Source organism: Trachemys scripta, chromosome 3, assembly GCF_013100865.1.
Source record: "Trachemys scripta elegans isolate TJP31775 chromosome 3, CAS_Tse_1.0, whole genome shotgun sequence".
Lineage (NCBI taxonomy): Eukaryota > Metazoa > Chordata > Testudines > Emydidae > Trachemys > Trachemys scripta.
In genome coordinates this window covers 84,363,557-84,389,432 of record NC_048300.1, presented here as the reverse complement: position 1 = coordinate 84,389,432, position 25,876 = coordinate 84,363,557, and the positions used below count along the sequence as shown (strand labels likewise).

Below are 25,876 nucleotides of genomic sequence, written 5' to 3'. Positions count from 1 at the left end.
AGGTTTAACAAAGGTTAGTTAACACACGTGCACTGAAATAAGGCCTAGTCTAATCACAAAGATTGTATTGATTTAATTATAAAGGTATAATTAAAGCAATATGACTCCCCAAGGTCTTGTCTAAACTTAAAACTTTCTCCAGCATGGCTATATTTATCAGATGTTTGGGGGGGGGGGGGAGACCACACCCCTCTCCAACACTGCTCTGGGTACAAAACCCCAGGTAGATGCAACTGTGTTGATGTAAGAGTGCTTCAGTCAGCATAGCTAATGTTGTTCGGGGAGGCTTTGATCCTTCACTGGCAGAAAAAGTTTCTGTTGTACATTGTGTCTGCAATGAAATTTGAAAATATAAGACACACAGAATTGGAGGTTTTCATATTTCATTTCAAATCTACAAACTGGCCAGCATACATACATTCTGTAGTGTAGACATAGCTCTAGTGGAGTGGCAGTTTTACAAAAATGAAAGTGCTTATACCAATATGGCTTATTTTTGTTTGGGAAGGGAATAAGCTATACTGGTATAACTATGTTCGCACTAGGGGTATGTCTGCACTGCCCAGGTTACAGCGTGGCCGCGGCAGCGCTGTGATATGGGCAGTGTAGACATGCTTTATCGCCGGGGGAGAGCTCTCCCAGCGATTTAAAAAAAAAAAAAACACACACACACGCACACAGCTTTATTGCCGAGAGCACGGCTCACAGCGATAAAGCGCTGTCTTTACTGGCGCTTTTCAGTGCTAAAACTTTTGTCGCTCAGGGGGGTGTTTTTTCACACCCCTGAACAAAATTTTTGGCGCTGAAAGTGGCAGTGTAGACACCGCCTAGGTTTTTATTGGTATAAGCTGGCAAAACAAAACACAAAATCACACGCCCAACCAACATAGTTAGTTATACTGTGTGTAGACCAGGCTTAAATTGGATTCATTTCGCACCTTGTATTATTTTGGTTTGAATTTTTTAATAAACCAGCCATTAAACCAGTTGCTTAGTTAAACTGATGCAGTCCCTTTCTGGACATTCTCATATTGGATTGAGTGGATTACTTCATTTGACCTTAAACCTGTTTCTAACTGACTTAATGTAAACCAAAATAAGAATGTCCATGCAGCAGTTTAACTAGAGCTTATTCAAATTTTCAGTTTTTTCATCTGAACAATTTCTGGCATTTTTTAATTTTGAATAGATACTTTGAACTGTAACTTATTTTTTCTTTTCCTTTTGACATATCAAAAGCCTGAAAATCCAGAATCAAAAATGGAAAACAGAATTTTTTCAGTTTCCAGGAAAAAAAAAATGTAAGACTACATGAAATACAATTTTTATTTCATTTCAAAAGCTTCCACAGAAAACCTGAAAAATTTCTGTCAAAAGAATTCTAAAAGGCATTTTTCCAATGAATTTTTTTCCGGGAAAATTTTGGATTTTCCAACCACCTGTAGGTTTAACTAAATCATGTAAAAAGCATTCTTTAAGTCAAACCATTGTAATTCTGCATTTACACAAGCCCATAAAGTCTAAGCTTGAGGGTTGACCCCACGAGAGGTGTTAAAACTTGTCTGGATTGGGTGCTAAAATATTTTAAACAGCATTTAATTAAAATGTGCTAGCTCCATTTTTTTTTAAGTACTTTTTTTCCTAACCTACACTTCCAGGACGCAGTGTCAAAAACGCATGAATTTCTAATTTAAAATGGAAGTAGAAAAAAAAAATATTATTTTTGAGAATTGGGGAGGGGGAAGGAAGAATATCATCTTTTTGGACCTATTTCATTCATCACAAAGAAGCAAAAAAGGACACCCACAATTACTAGGACACCTTTAACCCCAATGATCATGGGAGGTTTTATGTATTTTGAAATAGAATTTTAATAAAAAACAAAAGTATTATGAAACCTGTTTTCATTTTGTATGAAAGGTCTGCATAACTATCTATCTGTGGATTCTATAGTTGCAGTATATTTTACATTCCATGTACGATTACAACAGTATTTTCCGTATATCTCCTGCATGCGTCTCAGTCTCATGCAGTCTTGAAAGCATAGGTAAAAGAAACATGGTTTAAATTGAGCTTTCGTGCTATGTAACCTGTTTAGAAATCTACTTCACTGTTTTATAAAGGCTTTTTTAATTTTGCATGTTCATACTTAAGCACACTGAGAAATGGAAAGCTGTTTGCATTTGAATGGTGTGCTTTGGCACTGTGTGATCAGCGCATGTACTAATGATTTCCTTTTATTTTTCTTCTTTCCTACTTTTTCCCCTTTTTTTCCATTCTTTTCACGTTTTGTACTGCTATCTCCATACTTCCTTCTAAATTTCTTTGCTTACTGTAGCAGCCCTTGCCTTTTCTCTTGCAGCGACAGCCCAGGCTCCAAGGATTATTACTGGGCCTGCGCCTGTTCTCCCCCCAGCTGCCCTGCGTACTCCTACGCCAGCTGGCCCTACCATAATGCCTTTGATCAGACAGATACAGACCGCTGTCATGCCAAACGGAACTCCTCATCCAACTGCTGCAATAGTTCCTCAAGGACCTGAAGCTGGTTTAATTTACACACCCTATGAGTATCCCTATACACTGGCACCAGCGACATCAATTCTTGAGTATCCTATTGAACCTAGTGGCGTATTAGGTAAGTTTCTCTACTAAGATGATTAACTGAATTGTAGATCATTTTCTAAGGCTGCTTTATTGTGTTTTTTACTATTGTATGAGAGTCAGTGGTTCATTGAAACTTTGTTTTTGAAAGAGAGCTCTGACCCTATTTTGTTTCATTTAAAGACTCATAAATTGCTCAGTAAAAAGTGCATTGAATAAGTGCAGCTCTAAAATTGTTTTATTTAGATTGCTAAATTCATATGTCTTTAAAAGGTCAATATTTATTTTGGAGCATTTTTAATTTTTTGAAAACAAAATTGTGTGTTTATTTTAATCAAATTGTAGTACATTTAAGTTTTTTGTAGTGCTATCAAATGAAAACATCTTTTAGACAAGAATAAAAGCAAAAAGGAATTGAAATGCATAGTTAATATAAATACTTTGTACTGTCCCAAATGGAAAACTTGAATGCACTTTCCTAAAATGTAAATACATTTACAATAATATTTAAAAGGGATCATTTTTAATTTTGCACAATATTTTGTGGCATCAAACAAATCTTGAAAAAAAACTAAAAATATAGTTTCCATTGATAGATCTGATTAATTAATCTAGTGGCAAGAACCTATGAATCTGTCTTTAAGCAGAAAACAAAATAATAGTTTCAGTAAGTAAACTTAGCTCTTTTAAGATGTGGCTGGAGAACAGTGCAATTAGAAACATTACTGACATCTTTTTTATAGAGTTGACTGAAATGCCAATCATATCTGGTATTTCAGTCCATTGACTTGCTAAATCAAGGCTAGAATACATCTGCTGTTTATAATCCAGTTAACCAGTCAATATAAAACAAACTGTTTCAATGCAATTTCTCTCCTCTTTACTCCCTCCAGAATTTGAATAATCTTTACTCTCTGGTTCTTTTACTAAATTGTATATGACCTTGGTGCTGCATGATTTTGTTGACTTATAGGACTTTGATCTTTAAAGTTTGTTCAGCAGCAGTTATTGATTTACACAAATTCTAAAAGTCTCTAATGAACATTGGACATTAAGATTCAAAGTCAATATCTTGTTGAAAGAAATACAAAAAGCCAATGCTCAATTAAGTGAATACTACTAGCTGCTCTATGTGTGTGTGCGCATCTGTCTTTACATGTTCCTTTTGGCATTGTGGATAGGAAAATGTACTTTTTTTGTATTTAGTCATTTATTTTCAATTTTAGCACTAGTCATTTTTGAAAACATTTAATTGGTCAAAAGAATGAAGTCAAGAATAGCTTATTGCTATTGCATAGTCTCTGAAATAGCCAAAAAATTATGATAGATAAATTAGTAACAATGTAACTTTATACCTTTCTGGTAATATTTTCCTTTTTATTAATAATTTTTCCTGCAACCCTGTGCATGTTGTTTTTCCACCTAGGAGTCCTCTGTGCTGGCACTTACAGGGTCTATTGAGGTAGTTTCACTGTGGTAGGGATCATTGTAGCCACCGGCTGAGTCCAGTACCAAATCTCATTACCATTTGATGTAGTTGAGCAGTAAAGAAATAATGATTAAATGTTATTACTGCATGGTAATAACTTAATACAATGCAGAGAGTTTTTATGAATTTCAGGCGAGATTTTTATATAAAAAGAGTGGGGAAGGGGAGAATTACTAAAAAATGTATCAGAATCCTTCCTGCACAGTCAGTGTTGCTTAGAGCACAAAAAAATAATGTAGATAAGGTAGAGCTATCTAAGCAAATGTCCTTTTGGCTGACCACTGAGGGTGAGTTTTCACTAAAGAACTTCAATTATAATACAAAGTAACCCGGGCAATCTAGAATTACTGATTCTAATACGTGCTCTATCATTTGAGCAATGAAATTTAAAATAATTTGTGCATTGCTGACAGAACTGAAATGGTTTATTGTTGAGTTTTACCTTGTAACATATTTATGTATTTTTTGCCCATTTTTATGGTGAACTATTTAGGTATCTTAAAGCAGTTCCCTTAAAATTTACAAATGGGTGTTGGTGGTGGTGGTTATGGGAAAGTCGGTATCAGTTGGCGACTAATTTTTAATTCCCTTCCTTTTATCTGTAGGTATGGCTTTCCCAACGAAAGGCTAAGAATTCAAGAACGGTCTTAACTGAACCCTCATCAGATCTGAATTTAACAAATGCTTAGTTTCAGCAGTCTTGAAAAAAAGTAGCCTAGCAGTCAGTGACTTACTTGCACTTTTTTTGCACATAGATATAAAATAAAATAGTGCTATTAATTTGGTTTAGTCTCTATTATTACAAAGTAGCTGTAATTTATGAGTGTATAGTAGTATACTGACTGCTAAGTGTTCTATACTGTTTGCTTTACTAATCACCTAATTCATTGCAGTTCATACTTTATTGACTTAAAATTTAAAACCACATCTGTAGGCATGAAGAATTGCTTTAAAACTTTTTTTAATGGTAGAAACTGGAAGTGGTCTGAAGGGTAGCAAATAATTGTCAGTATTAAAAATGGCATTATTTAAAGTAGTGCTGCTGCAAAAAAGGCACTTCAGTGAATATGTGACTAGTAAAGCTTAAATGTTCTTGGATCTAATAGATTTCATGAAATACTGTAATGTTGGGATTGAAAATGAGTGGATTAAACAGGTTAAGGCCAGGATGTTTGAAATAAATGCAATATTAATCTGCACAGATATACTTCATATATTAAAGTTAAGATTTGAAACTACTGTGCCTTAACTTGTTGCTTTCTTAAAATGAATTTTGTAGTAAATGATCACTTAAATCCATTTTGCTAAACCTGCTGTTAATGTTTGTCTTTGAATGTTTTCTAACTTTGTCTTGGTAATTGCAATTTAACTAGGTGCGGTGGCTACTAAAGTTCGAAGGCACGATATGCGTGTCCATCCTTACCAAAGGATTGTGACCGCAGACCGAGGTTAGTTTAGTTCTGCAGTTCTTTTTTATAAGAAATGCTTTGAGTGTACATGAAATTTGCAACACCACAGCTGGTTAACCAAATACCATATTTTGACCCACTCATTAATATTAATTTTCTCAAAAATCTAAATAGTCACTATATTACAGCTTTGGAAACGCTTGCAATTTTAAAGACCTTGTGTAAACTTCTTTAGGTTTCCCATCTATTAAAATATATAAATTATGTGATATGTTTAAAATGCTATAACTGATTTCCTTTATAAGAACTATAGAAGATTCAGCTTCATCAGGAAATAAGAGTTTAGTGCTACATTAATTGGTTTTCCCTTCAAACTTGCTCTTTTAATTGGTGTGGAAATATCAGATTGGTGTTGCAAAAATAAAATGAATGGATGGGTGCTTAATGAGAAGGAAGTAAAGGAATAAAATGCCTCCTGTCTGGAGAAAACTGAAGATTTAGGTTCCTTTTTTCTAATAAACTGTTTGAGCCACTGTACTGTATAACTCTAAAGAAGATTCATGTTCTCAGATATCTAACTTAATTCAACAAAATAAGGACTGTGAAGATAATACTTCAAAAGTTTGTTGGGTTTGAGTCAGTAAAGGCAATATTCTTTTACGTTCTTTTGCCAAAATGGATTTCTTGGTATTTGTCATTTGCTGCTAAAATACATTGTCTGAAGAAGAAGCAACTTTTGAAGTCCCGTTGGTGAGATGACATCCAGTATTTGGACATCTCTCTTAACTAACCAATGAATGGAAAATAAATCTTCATTTTTCTCCTGTTCATCAAATGTAACTTACCATCTGTGTATGCCCTTGGACCCTTGAATGAATTACTTAAGCTTATTAAGAAAAGTGATGTTTTCGGTTTATTGACATTGGGCTGTTCATTGACTAGGAAGCAGTGCAGGTGGAGAACTGGAACACCCAACCCCTTATCCCAGCTCTGCCAGTGACTCCTTGTGCGAATCACTTAACCTTTCTGTGTATGTTTTCCCATCTATAAAATAAGGATGATACTTCCTTAGCTCATGGGGTGTTGTGGGGATTAATGTATGTTCAATGCTTTTGAAGATGCGAAATGTTTTGAAATTGCTGAGTATTATTATTCTAAGGACCTATTCTCAGCAAAATAGGATATCCACAGTCTTCCTTGATTTGATATACTTAAAGCCAAATTCAGGGGACAGGCATGTCTACTCCTAATACAGAATTTAGCCTACACTCCACCTCTCTCCTTCTGTTGATTTGTTAAGATCTGTGTCAGATTACCATATATAAGGAGGACACCAATACCAGAGAGAGGGGCTCTCTAAGATATTTATTATATTTTATGTAGCGCCTTTACCTTTTAATGCTTTATAAAAGGCACAAGCTGATATATAAAATCTATACAGTTACCTGAAAAAATTCTTTTCCCCTTATATTCCATCACAGTGGTTACAGTCTGCTGGGTTGTTCGTATTCTTTGTTGAAAGATGGGCAGCAGGGCATTTCTATACAAGGCCCATGTCTCTAGAATCTGCTCCTACTGATGGTCTCTCAGAGCCCAGATTTGGTGTCCTTCATGCCACAGTTGAAAAGCTTATTTGTTTAGGCAGGTATTTCCCTGGAACAGCTGGTGACCAAATCATTGTAGCAGGGCATGGAATTTTTTTAATCTATTGGTTACTTTATTTGAATAGACCAATGTAGTATTTACTAATTTTGTTGTTTTTAATTCGTGTCAGCTGTTCAGCTGCCTTGGCAATGGTTGCAACTATAAATCATTGAACTGAAAATAATAAATATTGGAATCATCTCACCTTCTACTGAAACACAGACACTTCTTTGATGGTAAATTGTCCATATGTATAGCTCTTCAAAGTTAATTTGTATGTTTTTAAAAAAGAATACACAGAGCTATTCTCTCATGGAGACCATACATGGTTCTGTGACCTGTATATTTTTTTACATTAAAACGATGCTGATAATTTCTGATGAATAGAGTTCTAAATTACCCGTAGCAACTTACATTACAAACCATAGGTTGCGCAAAGATATTTTTAAAAACTGTACTTCATTTTATTACAAATTTTAAAAAGCATACTATCAGTGCACACTCTTTAGAGATTTAGAAGAGGGGTATGTTTTGGAAAGAATACCTTTTGGCATAGTACAAACATTTTACATAGAGGAGGTTAATGTGAGTTTTAAAATTTTGCTGTAAAATTAAAATACCAAAAATTGATCAACACTTGCCATGTGCACCTTCTGTGCAATTCATGACACACATTTTGATTAATTTGCCATTATTGGTATTTAAAAAGCAATGTCAGCAAACCGAAATATTAATTTTTTTCAACCTGAAAGCATTTTAAACAGTTGTTAAATATCACTAAAATAAGTATGCATTCATTGGGTCTAAGATTACAAAAAACTTTTAAACTGGTTCTCATATAGTACTACTGTATTCACCCTTTGAGTATGTTTTTGTTTTTTTGCATAGTTTTTTAGATATAAGCACTGCATTTAAAACAAGAGCCCCCAAACATGTACATGTGTTATTCTTATAACCAAGCATTTAGAATTGGTGAAGGGTTGATAAGTATAGTTCATTTCTACTAAGAATAAGATCCCGCTCTATAAATAATCCAAAACTGAATTTGATTCATATAATAGAGAGACTGACTGATTTAATTGTAATAAACTGTAAATGGTGTTGCACAGTTGACAAACCTGTGTGTACTGTAGAAGGCCGGGGACTTGGCAGAGGATGTATCACAGGTGTTCTGGTATCTTAAAAAGGTAGCTTACTTTGATTATATACTCCACAAGAAATGTTAATGCTGATAATTTTTCTGAATGTTTTTATCAAAACCAGTTGTCACATAATTTATATATAAAATTTTAATACCATTTTAATCAAAATTGCAATCAGTATCAAAAATGCTTTAAGATTCTGTGTTTTTCGTATACCTGTAAAGTGGTGAGATTGTGCCACATTAAATATTTATTTTTTATTTTTTTTTTTTGCTTATATTTGCAACAGCAGTTTTAATTTAAACAAAATCCCACTTAGCAGAATTTTGAAGAAGTTCAGGGAACATGTGGTCTCATTTAAGTTACAGTAGTAATTTTTAGTGTTTATAAACTGTATCCTAAATGATAGGCCATAGAAACCATTTTTATTATGTGAAGGTAAATCAACCCATGATATAGATCATTTAAAAATATGCTATCTGTGAACATTACACCTACTGGATTTCATTTTATGAAATGGCACAAATCTGACTTTGCACTGAATACCTTTCTCACTTTCATCTCCTCTGCCTTAGTCAGAATGGCAACAGTACAAAAACTCTATCAAACCTCAGAATTTATTAGATATGATTAAGCTGTTGAACAAGTCTTAAAAATTGTACTACTGTTAAGTGGACCAAGTTTGGTGAAGGAGAATGTGAGAGAGAATGATTAAAGAAGGCTCAGCTCAAGAACATTGGGAATGATAACTTTCCACTTGAGAACTTTTTTATGTTTTACTGTAATTTTTTTGTTTTTGTTTGTTTGTGGTTTTTTGTTTTTTGCAAAAGAAAATAGTATTTACAGGTGGCTTCTTTTAAAATATAAAAATATAAAGCAGGAATGTATATGAAATGTCAGATTTTATTGTATTTGCAGAGTATTAGCTTTGAAAATGAATAAAGAAAGCTGTCTGTAGTTTTAAAATGCCTTATTAGTATCAATTAGATACTTTCTCTATTTTTTGATGTACTTAGAGCTTTTGAAGTATAGAATTTAAAATGGCAAGACTTTTACAGTGTTTACATGCAAGTGCATTTTAAAAGTGTCCTATGTGTAAAATAGTATTTTCAACAGGAAAATGCTGGCTAAAGTAATAGGCTTAGCCTTTACCTGGTTTCCATGATGATGCCTACACTGCTAGACTACAGTTTAGTATTGCTTTGTATCATGAGGCCAAGAAATTCCATGTTGTTTGTAAATAGAATAATTGAAAAGCAATAAAAAATTTATTGAACAAAAGAAACCTTGTTTGGCCCATAGTTTATGTTAAACCAAATTGTTTATGAAAATTCAGATTCATTTCTTTTAACAAACAGTTATTAATAATCACATCCATCATTAATAGTTGCTTTAATGCTTGCACCTGGGAAAATACTAATGCTTAATAGCAGTCAGATACTGATTCTTTGCGCTGACTGTTTCAAAATTCTTTTACCAAGTGCCAAAAACTGTTCATTGTTTTTGTTTTCCAGTTTCCTTCATCGACTGCTACTAACCATTAGTTGTTAGTTGTATTTTATTTCTATTTTTTCCTGTTAACCAGTTTTGTGGGAGTGGGCTTCTCCTTCACATGTTCAAATCATGATACAAGGCTGTCATGATTTTATTGCATTCTGTAGATGGTGTCAATCAGTGCGTCAGAATTAAACATGCTTGTTTTTTTATTAGTTGTGATTAGTTTTCATGTTGTCATTAAGCCGTCACTAGCTGAAACTAATCTCTTCTCTATCTTTTCTTTCTCTTTTTTGTTTTTTTTATTTTGATTTTTTGTTTTTGTTTTTGTTTTGTTTTGTTTTTGTTTCTAACCACCCAGCCGCCACCGGCAACTAACCTATGACCTTCTGACCTCTGAACTCTTCACCCAATGATGACCTGACCATGCCTGCCTGCTGATCAGTTAACTGGTAATCGCCTTTGCTTGCCTGTCTTCAGTGCAGCGAGCTGAGGCACTTGTCCGTTCGTCTTACCATCTAACAAAAAAGACAAAGAAATTATTGTCCTCCAACTCAGCTTTTTTTTCCTGTTTGGGTGAAAGTGGTTCTAGAACCTGCACTGAATAGTAGTAAAGCAATAAGGTCCAATTCATCCCTCAGCACTGATCATCCTTTAGTGTCCCACCCTAAACGAACGGTAAGAAGGCCTCACTTAAGTGATGGAGACAGATGTCCCTTAACTACCCGATGACAGAGGCAGTTACTGTGAGCGACTTCTAGGAATCTTTTTCTTCTCATAATGAAGTCAAAGCTCTCTTTGAATGTACTGTGTGATGATGCATCATGCATGAACCTTTGGTCAGGGATGTCATTGGTGAAGGGATTCCAAAAAGTATTCAAAATTTGACTTGCTGTTTAGTCACTACCAGTGCCCTCAAAGGGCAAAAGTTGCAGCCTTTTTTCTATTGCCTGCCAAATTGGATGTTTTAAAAGAACGTGTGCCATGAAAGATAGATTTCAGTGAATTTTCAGAACTATGTTAATGCAAAGAACAAAACAGCAACACTATGAAAGCAAAATCTGAGTTAAGATTACTTTAACCATATTTAAACTTTCTTAAAAGATTACATGAGAACAAGGTACATGCATTATGTGTCACATTACTGGGCAAACTGTTCAAATATTTTTTTTAAACCTCCCTGTATAGAAAAATTTCATTAAGGATGTAAAAGCCATGCTTGCCTATTTGCTGTATACATGTAATGAAATTGTAGATAAAGTATAGTGCATTGAAACAAAATGAACAAAAAAGTAGATACTTTTACTATACAAGGGTGCTGGTGCAGAAAAAATATATTTTTGGAAATGTAGCATTTTATACTTTCAAGTGTTATAAAAAAAAGAAAAAAAGAACAAAGAAACAACCCTTTATTTCATTAAATGATTTTTTCTGGTGGTTGTCAAGAAACAAAAGACCAAAAGAGCCTTTTTGTCTTTCTTTTTTATTTTTTAAGTATTGGAATAAGTCTAAAGAAAAGGAAGTGCCTTATTTTCTTCATGGTCATTTAGTCAAATGTCTCATATAATCAGCTCCTCCCTCAGACAACAAGTTAATGCATGCCACTTAGTCGCCCAGTATGTGAAAAGAAGCTGGGAAAGGAAGACAAATGAGTTGACCGTTTGAAATACCTGATTTTTGCCATAGTAGCATGATGCAACTTTGCCAAATCTTATAATGTGAAACGTTTGATAATTTTTCTATCAAATGCTGGCCCCCATTAGTCTTGCAACATTTTCACCATCTCAAACCATAGTTAACATATTTTGTTTCATGTACTTGCTCAATCTAAACCAAAGGGTTCTGACTCATTCTAAATCAGAGCATTAGCTGACACATGTTTATAGGGCAGCAAGTGCTCCATTTTGTTCAGGGGATGGCGTGGAGTTGTCTTGATTTGAAATATTGACAAGTATAGCAGACCTTGTATTTGTCCACAGAATAAAGTTTGGTGGATAATGAAATTGAACATGTTTAACTAATTTTAAGTCTGACCTAAGCATGTTCCAGTATTTTGTAAGCAGCTCCCACAGTGTCAAATAGTGTATAAGATATTCAATTCTCATAATATTGATTGTTGCTTTTTATTCAAAAGAAAAGCAGGAAAGATTCATCGACTAACTATTTAAAAATTCATCTATAGTTCAGTATTATCTTTTAGCGCCACATGAAATTCATGTAGCTAGACCAGCATAAGAGCTGAGAAGCTTTTTTGAATAGTGTTGAATTCTGAAAATATTGAGCAAGTATCAGTTTGCTAATGTCTCAGTATTAGACTTGGCAAATATCAGGTGATAATTTATTTCCCCTCTTGTCAACTTATTCTCCTCCTGCAAACCTTCATAGCTTCCAAATCAAAGGTCAATAGTAAGCTAAGAAAGAGGGCTTACGGTTTAAGCACCTGTTTGGTGACTTCATCTAGCATCTTGTCTCACCTGGAAACAATTATCAGTTTATTTACTATGCAATAGACATTCATCCTTTTGTATTCAGCTAGCTTTTGTTTATCGTGCCACCAGCTTTGTCTTCCTGTTACACATACAGTTGTTTTGACTTAATTTACAGTATATATGCTGTGCCATTTTGATTTTTGTTTGTTTGGTTGAATAAACCTGCGACACTCAAACATTTGAGAAGAGATTTGCTAAAACAATACCAGTATTTGATCCAGATTCATCTCAACTATGATAAACCTGGACATTTTTAGATGTTTATCAAATGGGGGAAAGTTACGTGTATGAAATAGAAGTGTGACATGTAATAGTAATGTTTGCTCTGAATGAACAAACTTTTGAAAACATAGTTGACAAAATTTTGGATCAACTTAAAAAAAAGCATGACTTTTGAAATCTCTGAATGCCTTGGTTCTCAGTATTATAATTCTTTATTGAATTTTTCTTTATTAAAATATGTAGTTTTAAGACTTCTTTCTGACAGTATTATGTAATTTTTTAGAGTGGGTAGATGGGAGTGTCGCTTGTATGTAACAGTACAGATGACATGTATTTGTCTATTCTTTATTATCTTAGTAGTTTCATGCTGTGTATGTATCATAACCAACCTATTGCCTATGAGAAACATGTAAGATAATGTATTTACAGCCATTGTTACAAGTTTATAATGTATTTTTCTATCTTGTTTTATATGTATGTTATATAAAACATTCAATTTTTTTCCTGATTGAGAAAAAAAGGATACAAAAATGCAAAACCCACAATTTTGATAACTGAAAATTGCCAATTGTTTTGCAGTACTTTATTATATTGGGAGTGTTGTCTTTCTTGGGCTTTTAGTTAGCTACTGGATGAATACATTAGACATATTTGGGTTTTAGTTGGGTTTTTACATAGCTTGCATTTTAATTCTTTGGTTCTTTGCTGTTTCTATTAACCCATAGCATTATTTTAATAAATGTTATAATACCAACCTACTAACTCTGGACTATGTCTGTTTATTAACCATTACATGTTTAATTAAAATAAACAAACAAAGACGGAAGAATGTAAAGTCTTGAGTTACTGGACTAACCCTGAAGAACGTGACCACAGATAACACATGACTTGTATTTATGTTGTTTGTCGGCTGACATTCTGCACACTACTATTAAATTGGCTTTTGGTCATTCTGGCCTTTGCCTTGGGGGGGGGGTAGGTGGAGTAGAGATGGGAACAAAGTAGCATTATTTGAAGCATTCTTCTTGTAGTCTTGCCACTTGCCTTTCAGCATCTGCATTACTAATTCCACACATTACTTTTTCTTTCTCTAAAATAATCACTGTCAGCTCACAGCAAAAGAGCAAAGATGCCAGTATATTGATAAATCATGTGATGGTGTACCCAGAGAAACCAGTTTGATTCTTTGTTGAACCATTTTGATGTCACAGTAAATCTCATTGAAATTTGCCATTCTTTATTTAAAGCACCTGATTTAGTGTCACATCTTGTGATTCTCTTCTATTTTGTATAAGCACACATTATTACTGAACTATATTTTTTGTGTATCTGAAGCAAGGAACTGGCTTTTTTTTCTAGGAGGTCACAAAGATTTTCCTACAGCTTGCTTTATTTCCTACTTGACATACTATTTATGTAAATGTTTTTTGTACGTCTGTAGTCTGTCATTATCACCTAGCTCAGGGGAGTACAACTTCTGAAAAGCCAAAGATCAAGCTGGATCATTTCCTAATGACTACAGAAAGTACAAAATACTAAACCTGTGGCACTATATTACTGAGAAATAGCCATTTCAAATACCAAGGCTCTTTACCTGTGATCTCTATCCCTGTGGATGACCGTAGCAACACGAATGCAGGGCATGTAAATGGTGGAAACACGGTAGTAAATATGTTTTTGTTTTTGAGCTTCGATGCAAATGACTTTTACAGAGAAACTTCATATTTAAAATTTTCTATTATTTGAAGTTTTGTTTGTAGCCTGGTTAGGCCTACCAGATTTTTGCATAAATGTACAGTAATTACCAGCTATTCCCTTCGGAGACCTTTGATGCACATCACTTATTTCCCTGATATTGACAGTTTACTTTTCTGTGAAGTAGCAATCTACTTGCCTGGGAATAAAAATTCAGATGAGAAATCGGCATCTGTTCAAACTGGGTTTTTTCCATTTGTTGTCATAAGCTTTAATTTACAGATTTCAGAATCCTTGTAATAAAGTTTTTATTTTAAAAAGTGGAAAGTTCTCCCAATTTTTTTAAGTTAATTTTATGTAGAAAAATTGGGCCGAGCACTAATTAATAAGTAGTTTGTGCATTAATTTGGTAGGCATGTTGATATACAACTAGATTTTTTAAATACCCGTTTAAACATCTAGTTTAATTTACAGAACTGTACAGATGCAACTGTAAAATAGAGAAAATTGATAGGTCTAGAACAAGTTACACATGTACAAAAAAAAGTTTTTTGGGGGGGCCATTTCACTGCTTATACTATGAATGTATTGCTATCCAAAAATTCAATGAGACAGTGTGAAAAGAAAATAACTCATAGTGGATAAAATCAGAACCTTATGATTCAAGTAATGTGACATTACAACTATGAATTTGGAGTTATATAGAAAATGCTCAAAACATTTGAGACAGGACAAGTGTTTAAACTTTGAGATGTCTACAAATTTGATTAAAACTTCCTGGGTGGGACTAGACATTGTTATGGTTTTTGGATAGCAAAATATCTTCTAGGGGCAATTAGTTGGATGCTTACGATACAACTTTATGATCTTCATTATCTTTTATTATCCATGAACTACTGTCATAGTTTGCCCACAGTGGGCATTTTCATCTCAGTGTCAATTATACATAGTAATGAACATTTGCCCAGAAGAGAAGTGGGTTATTGTTGTTTTTTAAACTGAAGGAAAACAATAAGTCTTAAAAGCAAAATAACTCTTTTTATACAAATTAATGTTACTATTGAACATAAGTGCAGGTCTCAATGTCCATAGCTAAGTGCTTAACTAAAAATCTTGTCAACTATAAAAAGGCAACAATTTAAGATGAATTTCTGGCGCTTGAGCTTGATAACTTCAGTGTTACTCTATTGTTAAAGTTTTTTGTGTTTTTAATTCTGGAAGGGTAAAATGTCTTTCAGATTTTATAAAAGGCATGTATTCAAGCAAACCTACAGCACTGCAGTTCCTTCCAGCAAAAATGGAGTCAATTTAAATAAGTATATTTTTATTTACATTTAATTTACAATTTTATGCAAATATAAACAGAAGTACAACAAAACCCTTTTAAATAAATACTGGATGAAGCAATATTCTTTTAAAAAAGCACTTCAGAAAATCAGCCTCTTGGAGAATAATCTTACTGTGCATCAAACCAAAATACGTTTCATAGAGAGTCCCCAAAGACTTTAAGTATCTTTTGTGCAGATATTTAACCAGTTTTAGATTACTAATCAGTATTTACTAATATACTATTTGAACAGATCTTTTAACAAGTTTGTGTAAAAATCCACTTATACATAATATAACAAGCTAAAATTGCTTTATTTCCAATCACACCCTTTAATCTATGGGGACCACTGAAAAGTTTTCTGCACTGCAAAATGCTGTAGGAAATGCACACTAAAGTATGTTGCTATCCAATAAAAAAGAATGCAGAAAAATATAACTCTTTTTGAAACTTTTTTATGTATCTGGATAATTAAACGGGCACTCTAAATGGCACATTACACAATAAAGTCCTTGTAACGCTTTTTACAAACATTCCTGAAGTGCAAGTGTGTAATTGTACTTAGAATGCCTAGTTTATTTTTAATAGATCTTTGATATAGAGAGATGTTTTGTGAAATAATATATTAATGGTATACTGTTTTTTCAACTAATCATATGAACCATTACACTGACATGGTAATCAATGTTGAATCAAACTGGTTAACTTAAGCACATTGGTCTCCTTCCTATGTGCCTGCTTACTGATTGCAGGTGGTATAGTTCCGCATTGGAGGTGGGTGTCATGCGCAGCAGATGGTTACTTGCTCTATTAGCTTCTTGGTGCCAGCAGTTTGGGTGTCCGTTGTTGACAACAGACTGCACTGGGAGAAATTTGACTCCCAGGGCGGAAATTAATTTGCATCTAAAAAACTATTAGAGAAGAGTTAATAGAATATATATCCTTTTTGACTTATATTGTGGCAGTTTGTGTGAAACATTTAAGGTTTTGTTTGTACAAAATAATGTATTTTGAGGGGGGGAAATAGACCTTGCCAAAACACATGTAAATAAAAACACCAAGTATGACTGTACATGATGTGCAATAAAATAACTGGAAAAAGTGCATGTACTTTATCAAAAGCCGATTGGAAGCTATCAATGCTGCAACTATAGTTTTATTTTCTGAAAAGTCACATTTTATTCTGTATTTAAACAGCAGAATAAAGAATCTGCATTTTTCACACTTTACTGTTCATTAATGCCTTTAGCAATGTTATGAGAGATGTTGCTTTTTGAAGTGAGTTAAAATTTTGTCATGATCTGACTACCTGGATATCACCTTTTACTGAAGAATTGCTGTTGTATTGCTTTGGTTACTATTAGAGACTAGAAAAAGTTGAGTACACATTCATACATACAGTATACATACAGCACCTCAGCCAAATTTGGATTTGCAAGCACACTAAAATTGAGCAACTTGGACTCTACAAAATTATGAAAAGACTATAGTTGCTTGAATATCATAATTACCAGACTGTTAGTCAACATAAAAGGAGCCAGACCAGTATTATTTTAACTCAAGCCACTATGAAGTTCTAGCTCTTTACAATAGCCACATACACTTAAATGAATGATTTATCACTTTGGCATCTGCAAAGTGGATTTCTCACCAAAAAATGATCTTAATATTTTTCACTGAATACATTTATGCAATTCTCTGGATTTAGTATGACATCATTTGAGTACTGTGTAAAATATGTACAATTGGGTAAAAGGAAAAGCTGGTTCAGCACAACACACAGGGCTTGTCTACACTTAAAATGCTAGAGCAGCACAGCTGCACCACACTGCTGCGCATCTGTCATGCTTCAATGTAGACACTACCTATGCCAACAGGAGGGGTTCTCGCATCTGCAGGTAATCCATCTCCAAGAGAGGCGGTAGCTAGGTCGATAGAAGAATTCTTTCATTGACTTAGTGGTGTCTACAGTGAGGGATAGGGTAACTCAACTACTCCACCCAGGTATGGATATTTCACACCCCTGAGGTTGTAATTAAGCCGACTTAATTTTCTAGGGTAGACCCAATCACAATGAGTGAAATTCTGTGCTGCGTCTGCAAGAGGGGCAGTATGAACTCACAGCTAAGATGGATGAGGGGGACAAAGGCACCCACCTCTTGGCACTGTGGATCCCAGGCTGGTCCAGGATCTGGAAAAGACCCTGCCATAATTAAGATAGACCTGGGGTCATCTCTTTATTATTGCAGTCTCCCCAAGCTATCTGGAATCCCTGCAATGCTGCAGCCTTGTCCCCTACCCTAAGTCTGTGAGGCAGCTTTGTGGCTGTCTTCTTTAGCTCCTGCACAGAAGGAATCCATTGACAAAGCCCGTCATTTTTGGGGGGGTAGAGGGTCATGTTTGTGCTATGGATACAGTAAAAAATACTTATGATACCAGCATTCTGTTGTTCTAGGTTGTCCAATAAAATTAGACATGGAAGCCGATGAGTAGAAAGTTACTACCAATACATTTTTTTTTTTTTTTTTGTACTGCACTAGGAACAGTCCTGGATCATAAAACCACATTTAAGAGGGATAGCTCAATGGTTTGAGCATTGGCCATTTAGGGATCTTGGGCAAAAATCTGCCTGGGGATTGGTCCTGCTTTGAGCAGGGGGTTGGACTAGATGACCTCCTGAGGTCCCTTCTGACGCTGATATTCTATGATTTCCTCATAACTTCATAACTGCAGGAGAAACAGCAGCTTTAAGGGGAAAAAAAACAAGTATTTTGAGACTAAAATTGTGAGACTTGTCAATGCTTTCTCCTTTAAGGAGCTTGTCAGTAAGTTAAGACCCCTTTTAAAAAGAAAATTCAGATAGAAAGCTGAACACCTAACACAAGAACCAAGGGTCACGTAATGAAATTAACAGGCAGCAGGTTTAAAACAAACGTAAGGAAGTACTTCTTCACACAACACACAGTCAACCGATTATGAAGAGGATGTTATGAAGGCCAATAGTATAACTGGCTTCAAAAAAGAACTTGATAAGTTCATGGTGGATAGGTTCATCAACTGCTATTTGCCAACATGGTTAGGACGGCAAGCCCCTACTCTGGGTGTCCCTAAACCTCTAGGTGGTTAGAAGCTGGGGCCGGATCACTCAAATTGCCCTGTTCTGTTCATTTCTTCTGAAGCATTTTGCACCAGCTACTGTCGGAGGCAGGATACTGGGCTAGATGAACCATTGATCTGACCAGGTATGGCCATTCTTATATTCTCAGCAATGGATTTTGCAACTGAGGCCATTTAGTAATCAGTTTTGTTGGTTCCCAATCCTCTAATGGGACAGGTGCATCCTTCCAAAATAGCTGCTATCCTCCATGTTTGCACACACAGGATTCCAGGTCCTGTTACCAAGACAAATCAGTGGAGAAGTGATAATCAGTGTTATGAATTCTGGTGAACAGACAGTGGAACCTATGGTATGAAAATGAAAGTCTAGATGGCTTGTCTGTCTGTAAATGTCTGTTGTATCATAAAAGGTATTTTGTTAACAAAGGAGAGGATAGTTGGAATATTAAAAATGCAGGATGAGTGACAAGACCATTATTAGATATTTATATTACAATTGGACTCCTATGCTCCAATCAGGATCTTGGGATCACTTTTAATCAGGAGGTGTCCTCCTACTAGGTGTATTACAAACACGTAAGATGATTCAGTTCCTGGCCCAAAAAGGTTACAGTTTAAATTCTTTAATAGGACTGTTTGGTATGATCTGTTGCACCTGTGTAGTTTAGATTCTTTACAATAACATGGTTTGATGCATGTGAATAAGAAATGTGAGGAGTCACTAGAGGAGATTTTGGAATTAATTGATAAACTTAACGAGTCACTGAGACCAGATGGCATTCACCCAAGAGTTCTGAAAGAACTCAAATGTGAAGTTGCGGAACTATTAACTATGGTTTGTAACCTGTCCTTTAAATCGGCTCCCGTACCCAATGGCTGGAAGATAGCTAATGTAATGCCAACATTTAAAAAAGGCTCTAGAGGTGATCCCAGCAATTACAGACCGGTAAGTCTAACGTCAGTACTGGGCAAATTAGTTGAAACAATACTAAAGAATAAAATTGTCAGACACACAGAAGAACATAAATTGTTGGGCAAAAGTCAACATGGTTTCTGTAAAGGGAATTCGTGTTTTACTAATCTATTAGAGGTCTTTGAAGGGGTCAGCAAACACATGGACAAGGGGCATCCAGTGGACATAGTGTACTTAGATTTCCAGAAAGCCTTTGACAAGGTCCCTCACCAAAGGCTCTTACATAAATTAAGTTGTCATGGGATAAGAGGGAAGGTCCTTTCATGGATTGAGAACTGGTTAAGACAGGGAACAAAGGGTAGGAATAAATGGTAAATTCTCAAAATGGAGATGGGTAACAAGTGGTGTCCCCCAAGGGTCAGTCCTCGGACCAATCCTATTCAACTTATTCATAAATGATCTGGAGAAAGGGGTAAAAAGTGAGGTGGCAAAGTTTGCAGATGATACTAAACTGCTCAAGATAGTTAAGACCAAAGCAGACTGTGAAGAACTTCAAAAAGATCTCCCAAAACTAAGTGATTGGGCAACAAAATAGCAAATTAAATTTAATGTGGATAAATGTAAAGTAATGCACATTGGAAGAAATAACCCCAACTATACATACAATATGATGGGGGCTAATTTAGCTACAACGAATCAGGAAAAAGATCTTGGCGTCATCGTGGATAGTTCTCTGAAGACGTCTACGCAGTGTGCAGCGGTGGTCAAAAAGGCAAACAGGATGTTAGGAATCATTAAAAAGGGGATAGAAAATAAGACGGAGAGTATCTTATTGCCCTTGTATTAATCTATGGTATGCCCACATCTTGAATACTGCATACAGATGTGGTCTCCTCATCTCAAAAAAGATATACTGGCATTAGAAAAGATTCAGAGAAGGGCAACTAAAATGATTAGGGGTTTGGAATGGGTCTCATATGAGGAGAGATTAATGAGGCTAAGACTTTTCAGCTTGGAAAAGAGGAGACGGGGGATATGATAGAGGAATATAAAATCATGAGTGATGTAGAGAAAGTAAATAAGGAAAAGTTATTTACTTGTTCCCATAATACAAAAACTAGAGGCCACCAAATGAAATTAATGGGCAGCAGGTTTAAAACAAATACAAGGAAGTTCTTCACACAGCGCACAGTCAACTTGTGGGACTCCTTACCTGAGGAGGTTATGAAGGCTAGGACTATAACCATTTAAAAGAGAACTGGATAAATTCATGGAGGTTTGTCGGAGGGTGGAGATGGGTGGCAGGAGAGAGATCGCTTGATCATTGCCTGTTGGGTTCACTCCCTCTGGGGCACCTGGAATTGGCCACTGTCGGTAGACAGCAGAGAGTCCTGTGGCACGCATGCATCTGACAAAGTGGGTATTCACCCACGAAAGCTCATGCTCCAACATGTCTGTTAGTCTATACGGTGCCACAGGACTCTTTGCTGCTTTTACAGATCCAGACTAACACGGCTACCCTTCTGATACTTGTCAGAAGACGGGATACTGGGCTAGATGGACCTTTGGTCTGACCCAGTATGGCCATTCTTATGTTCTTATGAAAAAAAAGTGTTCTTGACCAACATATTGAAATGTACATGTTAGAAAATTCAGGTTAGAGAAGCAGATTTAGAAGCTCTGTTGGAAGGCAGTTTTTTTAGAAGACCAAATTTATTTTGAATATAGTAAAATTCCACTAAATCCTTCCACCAGATCCCTTCTTTTTCAGTGCTGGTTTCTTTCCATTTCCTAGTCTTTCACAAAACTTTGAAAACTATCTCTAACTTTCAAGTCCATATTTTCGTGTCCTCATAGCCTGAATCTATACACTTTATCAGTGTTTATTGTGATAGTTGCTTGTGCTGTGTGGCAACAAGAAGTCCCAATGTTTTTATTGTTAAGAGTCCTACATCACCAGCTTCCCAACATCCCCTAAAATTCTGGTGTTTTTAGGCCTTGAGCATTTTGTGCTTTCCTTAATTTAAAATAATTGTATGTGTGTTTAGGAAGGTTGCTGTGTTGACAGCCTTGGAGATTGAAGTCTTCTATGTATCTGAAGAATAAGTGCAACATTACAGAAACGGGAGAAGAAAAATCTCTTTTACATAATTTTATCCAGTGGTGTTCAGCCTGACCCTATGTTAAAACAGGAAGTTTGTGACCCCATCCCATCAGCCATAAAGAAAGCAAATATGGTCAGGGACCACCTCCCAATCTGACCCGTTCATGACACGGGTGAGAACCCGTGATCTAATCTATCCCTATAAAAGTGCAGAAATGTCTATACTATGTAATCTGCCTAACATGTTTGTCCATGTTTAATTATTTTCAAAGATTTTATTGGTTATAATTTTTTTTAAAACCCAACCTACTTCTTGAATTATGGATCAGATTTAGTCATGAAGATATGATTATTTACAGCACATTTGTTTCCATGTCACTTTGCATTTAACAAGAATAGACATTAAAAATAAAAATATTACAGCCAAAGCTGGCAGGGACCGCTACTTACACTTTCTATTTTAAAAGATTCTTGCAGCCTTTCTTTGAATAGCTGTAATCCTTCTATTGTTTGCATCATCATTCAAAATTTGTCAGGGGGATTTCATTGGGACTCAGAATGATGTTCTTGCTGATTCAGGTGTGAGTTAGGGGTGAGTTACCAAGTGTTGAAAATCACTATTTCCTGATTTGTTTTCACAGTGTACAGACTTTTTTGCTAGCAAGGCAAACACCCTGAAGATTCTAAGGCCTTCGCTAGGAAAAAATGTGATTCTTTTTCGAGTGATGGTCCCTCTCTGTATTCCACACATGGATACACATGCGCACCGAATGCCTGAGTCCGGAGATTCTTAGTAAGTTGATTGGTCTGCACATGCACAGTTCTCCTCATGCTCTGAACTAAGTACATAAAGGACAGTGTGGAGTGGTGTTTCTCTGGTTCCTTCCTATCACCACATGGCCAGAGTCAGAATCTTGTGTCCACAGCGTCTTCCACCAACTGTAAATAGTTATAGTGGTTTACTGTTTTAAATTTAATGACTAGTGTAGTTAGTTAGTTGTTTGTTTATCCCTGGCAAATTGGGGTTATGCCTAGATTCCTGAGATTCAAGAATTGTGTTTTCTGCACCTGCTCCTTTTCAGTGAGCAACAAACACCAAAGCTGCCTTTCCTTCTTAGGTGAGACTCTCATCTTGGCAAAGTGCATCATTCCCTCCCAGAACACATCAAGGTCAAGAGCTAAGGCTTCGAAAACATCTGATGAAGAAGACCATGAGATCTCAATCAAATCTGGGCTAGGGAGATTGAGGCCAATGTACAGAGAAATCATCAGGCAGTGCCCCTCTGTGCATGAGATCTGGAGTCGAGGCTAAGAATTCAAAGCCTGGTTCAAGATTTTGCAGTCCTCTAACATATCCCTTCTAAGTTGTCTTTTCCAAGATGAAAAGTCCCAGTCTTTTTAATCTCTCATCACACAGAAGTTGTTCAATACCCTCTTCACCTTTTCCAATTCTAATATCTCTTTTGGGATGGGGTGATCAGAACTACATACAAAGTGGTTAAATCCATCTTAAAGTAGAAAGGATTCTACCAGGTGATACTATTCAACTAAGTGGAAGTGTTTCTCCTCTTGGACACAACACCACCTGTTATCTCCAGAGTCCAATGGGATCCCTATTCTAGAGTATCTATTTACTGGTAAGATATTGGGTCTCTCTATTAGTTCCCTATGGGTTCATTTAGCAGCAATCTATAACCACACCATTTTTACTTATCCCACAATGACTAGATTCCTGAAGAGGCTTCTTATCTTCCCATCATTGGTGAACCCAACACTTCAGTAGGATCTCAACTTCATTCTTTCATCTCTCACCATACCTCCATTTGAACCTTTAGCCACATGCTCTAAGTCCCATCTCTCGATGAAAGTTGTCTTTCTAGCTGCTATCACATCAACCAGAAGCATTGGTAAGCTGGAAGCACTCATGGCAGACCCACCATATATACTGGGGGTTTCACAACACATTTTTGGTGGCCTCAGAGTGCGGCCACCAACTCTTGCTAGTGGCCACACTGACAATTTTTTCCTAGAATACTTAACTTTAGGAAAAACAAATAAATATGCATGTATACACATCCAGATTGTTGTAATTTATTTATGTAGGAGGTTTTTTTTGCAGACTCAATAAAAATAATGCTGTGAAAAGTGATATTTGTATGTTTTTAATATCACTTTTCATAGCAAGTTAAGTCCTGGATGGAGGGGTAGGGGGTGAGGCAGCAGGGGCCAGGGAGGATGGATGGGGACGGGAGGCAGCAGAGGCAAGGGACGATATATGGGGGTCTCTGCCACCGCATGGTCGGAGGTGTGATTTGGCGCCTGGGGCTAGGAGTTGGTGCCCTGGGCCAGCACCAATTACAGCCCCGGGTCGGTGTCCGCAGTTGCGTGGCCAGGGCTGAGATCAGCACCCACTGCCATACAGACAGGGGTTGGCACCCAGAGCCGGCACCTGCTGCTGTGCGACTGGGGCCAAAAGTTAGCACTTGGGGTCCATGCCCACTGCTGCACATATGGGACTAGGAGTCATTGTCCTGGGCCAGCACCCACCGGAGCCAGCAGTGGCACAACCAGAACTGGAGGACGGCATCCAGGGCCAGAACATGCCAGACCCTGGGGTTGGCGCCTGCTGCCACGTGACCAGGGCTGGGGCTCTGCACCTGGGGCTGGGGATTGGCGCCCATGGCCAGCACCTGCCAGAACCCAGGGTCCACATCCCAGAGCTGTGCCTGGGTCAGTGGCCAGGGCTGGGGATTGGAGCGCGTGATCAGGGTTTGACTGCCACCAGGGTTTGAGGCTGCACTTGAGGTCTGCGCCTGCTGCCGCATGACCAGGACTAGGTGTTGGCATCCAGAGGCAGTACCCACCAGAGCCTAAGATCTGCACCCGGGACCAGCAGCTGCTAGAGCTCAGGGTCGGTGATGAGGGTTGGAATCGGAGCACATGGATGGGGGTCAGCACCTGGGGCCAGTTGCCGCTAGCGGGATTGGGGGTCAGCACTGCGTGGACAGAGCTGGGGATCGGAGCCTGCTGCCGCATGACCAGGGTTTGGAATCTGTAGCCCCATGGCTGGAGCCTCATGGCTGGAGCCCTAGTCTGCAGCCAGGCTCCCTAAGTCCCCGCCACACAACCACCCCAGGGCTGAAGTCCGAGCCTGACTAAGCCCCTGTTCCCCCCCTTCCAGGTAGAGAACTCACCTTGATCTTTCAGTGTTGTGCTCCACCTGTCTCCAGAGATGTGCAGAGTGGCGCATCCAGGAGCAACAGGGAGGGAGGAGGAGGGGCTGATGCTTTGCCACCCCCTGCCATCACCACCCAAGAAGGTGTCGTGGCCGCAGGGAAAACCCCTGGTGGCCACATGCGGCCATGGTGGCTGCATTTGAGAAACGGTGATATATACCACCTTTCATAAAGAAAAAGTCTTTCTTGGTTCAGAGTACAAGGAAAACAACTGCACATGTGCAGACCAATGGGCACCACTTACTAAAATCCCTGGACTCTGGCACATGGTGTGCCTACATACCCATATGTGGAAAACAGATAGAGACAGCACATCTCAAAGAACCCCCAGTTACAGGTGCGTAACCAATTTTTTCACTATATATTTGCTAAAATTTAGTAAAATCCTAGTGTGGCCAAGGCAGTTTGTAGTTGTCCCATATATTCACAAGTTGGAGTAAATTGTTTACCTCAATCTATGAAAATGTGTGACAGCTACAAACTGGGTTGGCCACCTTAGGATTTTACCACTTGTTTAATGTAGTAAAAAAAAATCACCTGTCTACATTTAAATGTCTAGACTAGGATTTATAAGTGGGTTTTTAATCTGACCGGCAAGCACATCAGAAATATACATTGCCTCATCTACACTAGAGTTTTAGAACAAGAGCAGCTGTTTTCAAACTGTGGGTCGGGACCCCTTATTAATGGGGTCAGCAGGGCTGATGTTGGACTTGCTGGGTCCCAAGGCCGAAGCCCAGGCCCCCCTGGGTTTAAGCCATGGGTGGCAGGACTTAAATTACAGGCCACAGCCTAGGGCTGGAGCCCTTGGCCTTTGGCTTTGGCCCTCCCACCCAGTTCAGCAGTGCTCGGGTGGGCTCTGGCTTCGGTCCCCCATTCTGGGGTTGTGTAGTAATTTTTGTTGTCAGAAGGGGGTCATGGTACAATGAAGTTTGAGAACCGCTGGACTAGATGGCAAGGATGGGTCTGCTGTTAGGGCACCAGCCGAGGACTT

The 25,876-nt window shown here is 37.1% G+C and overlaps 1 protein-coding gene across 12 annotated transcripts in view; it reads left to right on the top strand.

Annotated features, from left to right (window-relative positions):
* QKI (QKI, KH domain containing RNA binding) overlaps positions 1–16,732 on the top strand; it is a 302,149-nt gene extending 285,417 nt beyond the window's left edge. For 3 of the 12 annotated variants that reach the window (XM_034765255.1, XM_034765253.1, XM_034765258.1), the window contains 3 exons: positions 2,339–2,635; positions 5,464–5,538; positions 7,274–9,570. In XM_034765255.1, coding sequence (XP_034621146.1) covers positions 2,339–2,635; positions 5,464–5,538; positions 7,274–7,308 — 407 coding nt within the window. In that variant the 3' untranslated portion in view covers positions 7,309–9,570. Of the gene's footprint in view, positions 1–2,338; positions 2,636–4,695; positions 5,921–7,273; positions 9,571–10,140 lie in introns of those variants that run through there. The other 9 variants (XM_034765257.1, XM_034765259.1, XR_004645072.1 and 6 more) reach the window with 8 other exon arrangements.
* The last annotated feature ends 9,144 nt before the right edge of the window (positions 16,733–25,876 follow it).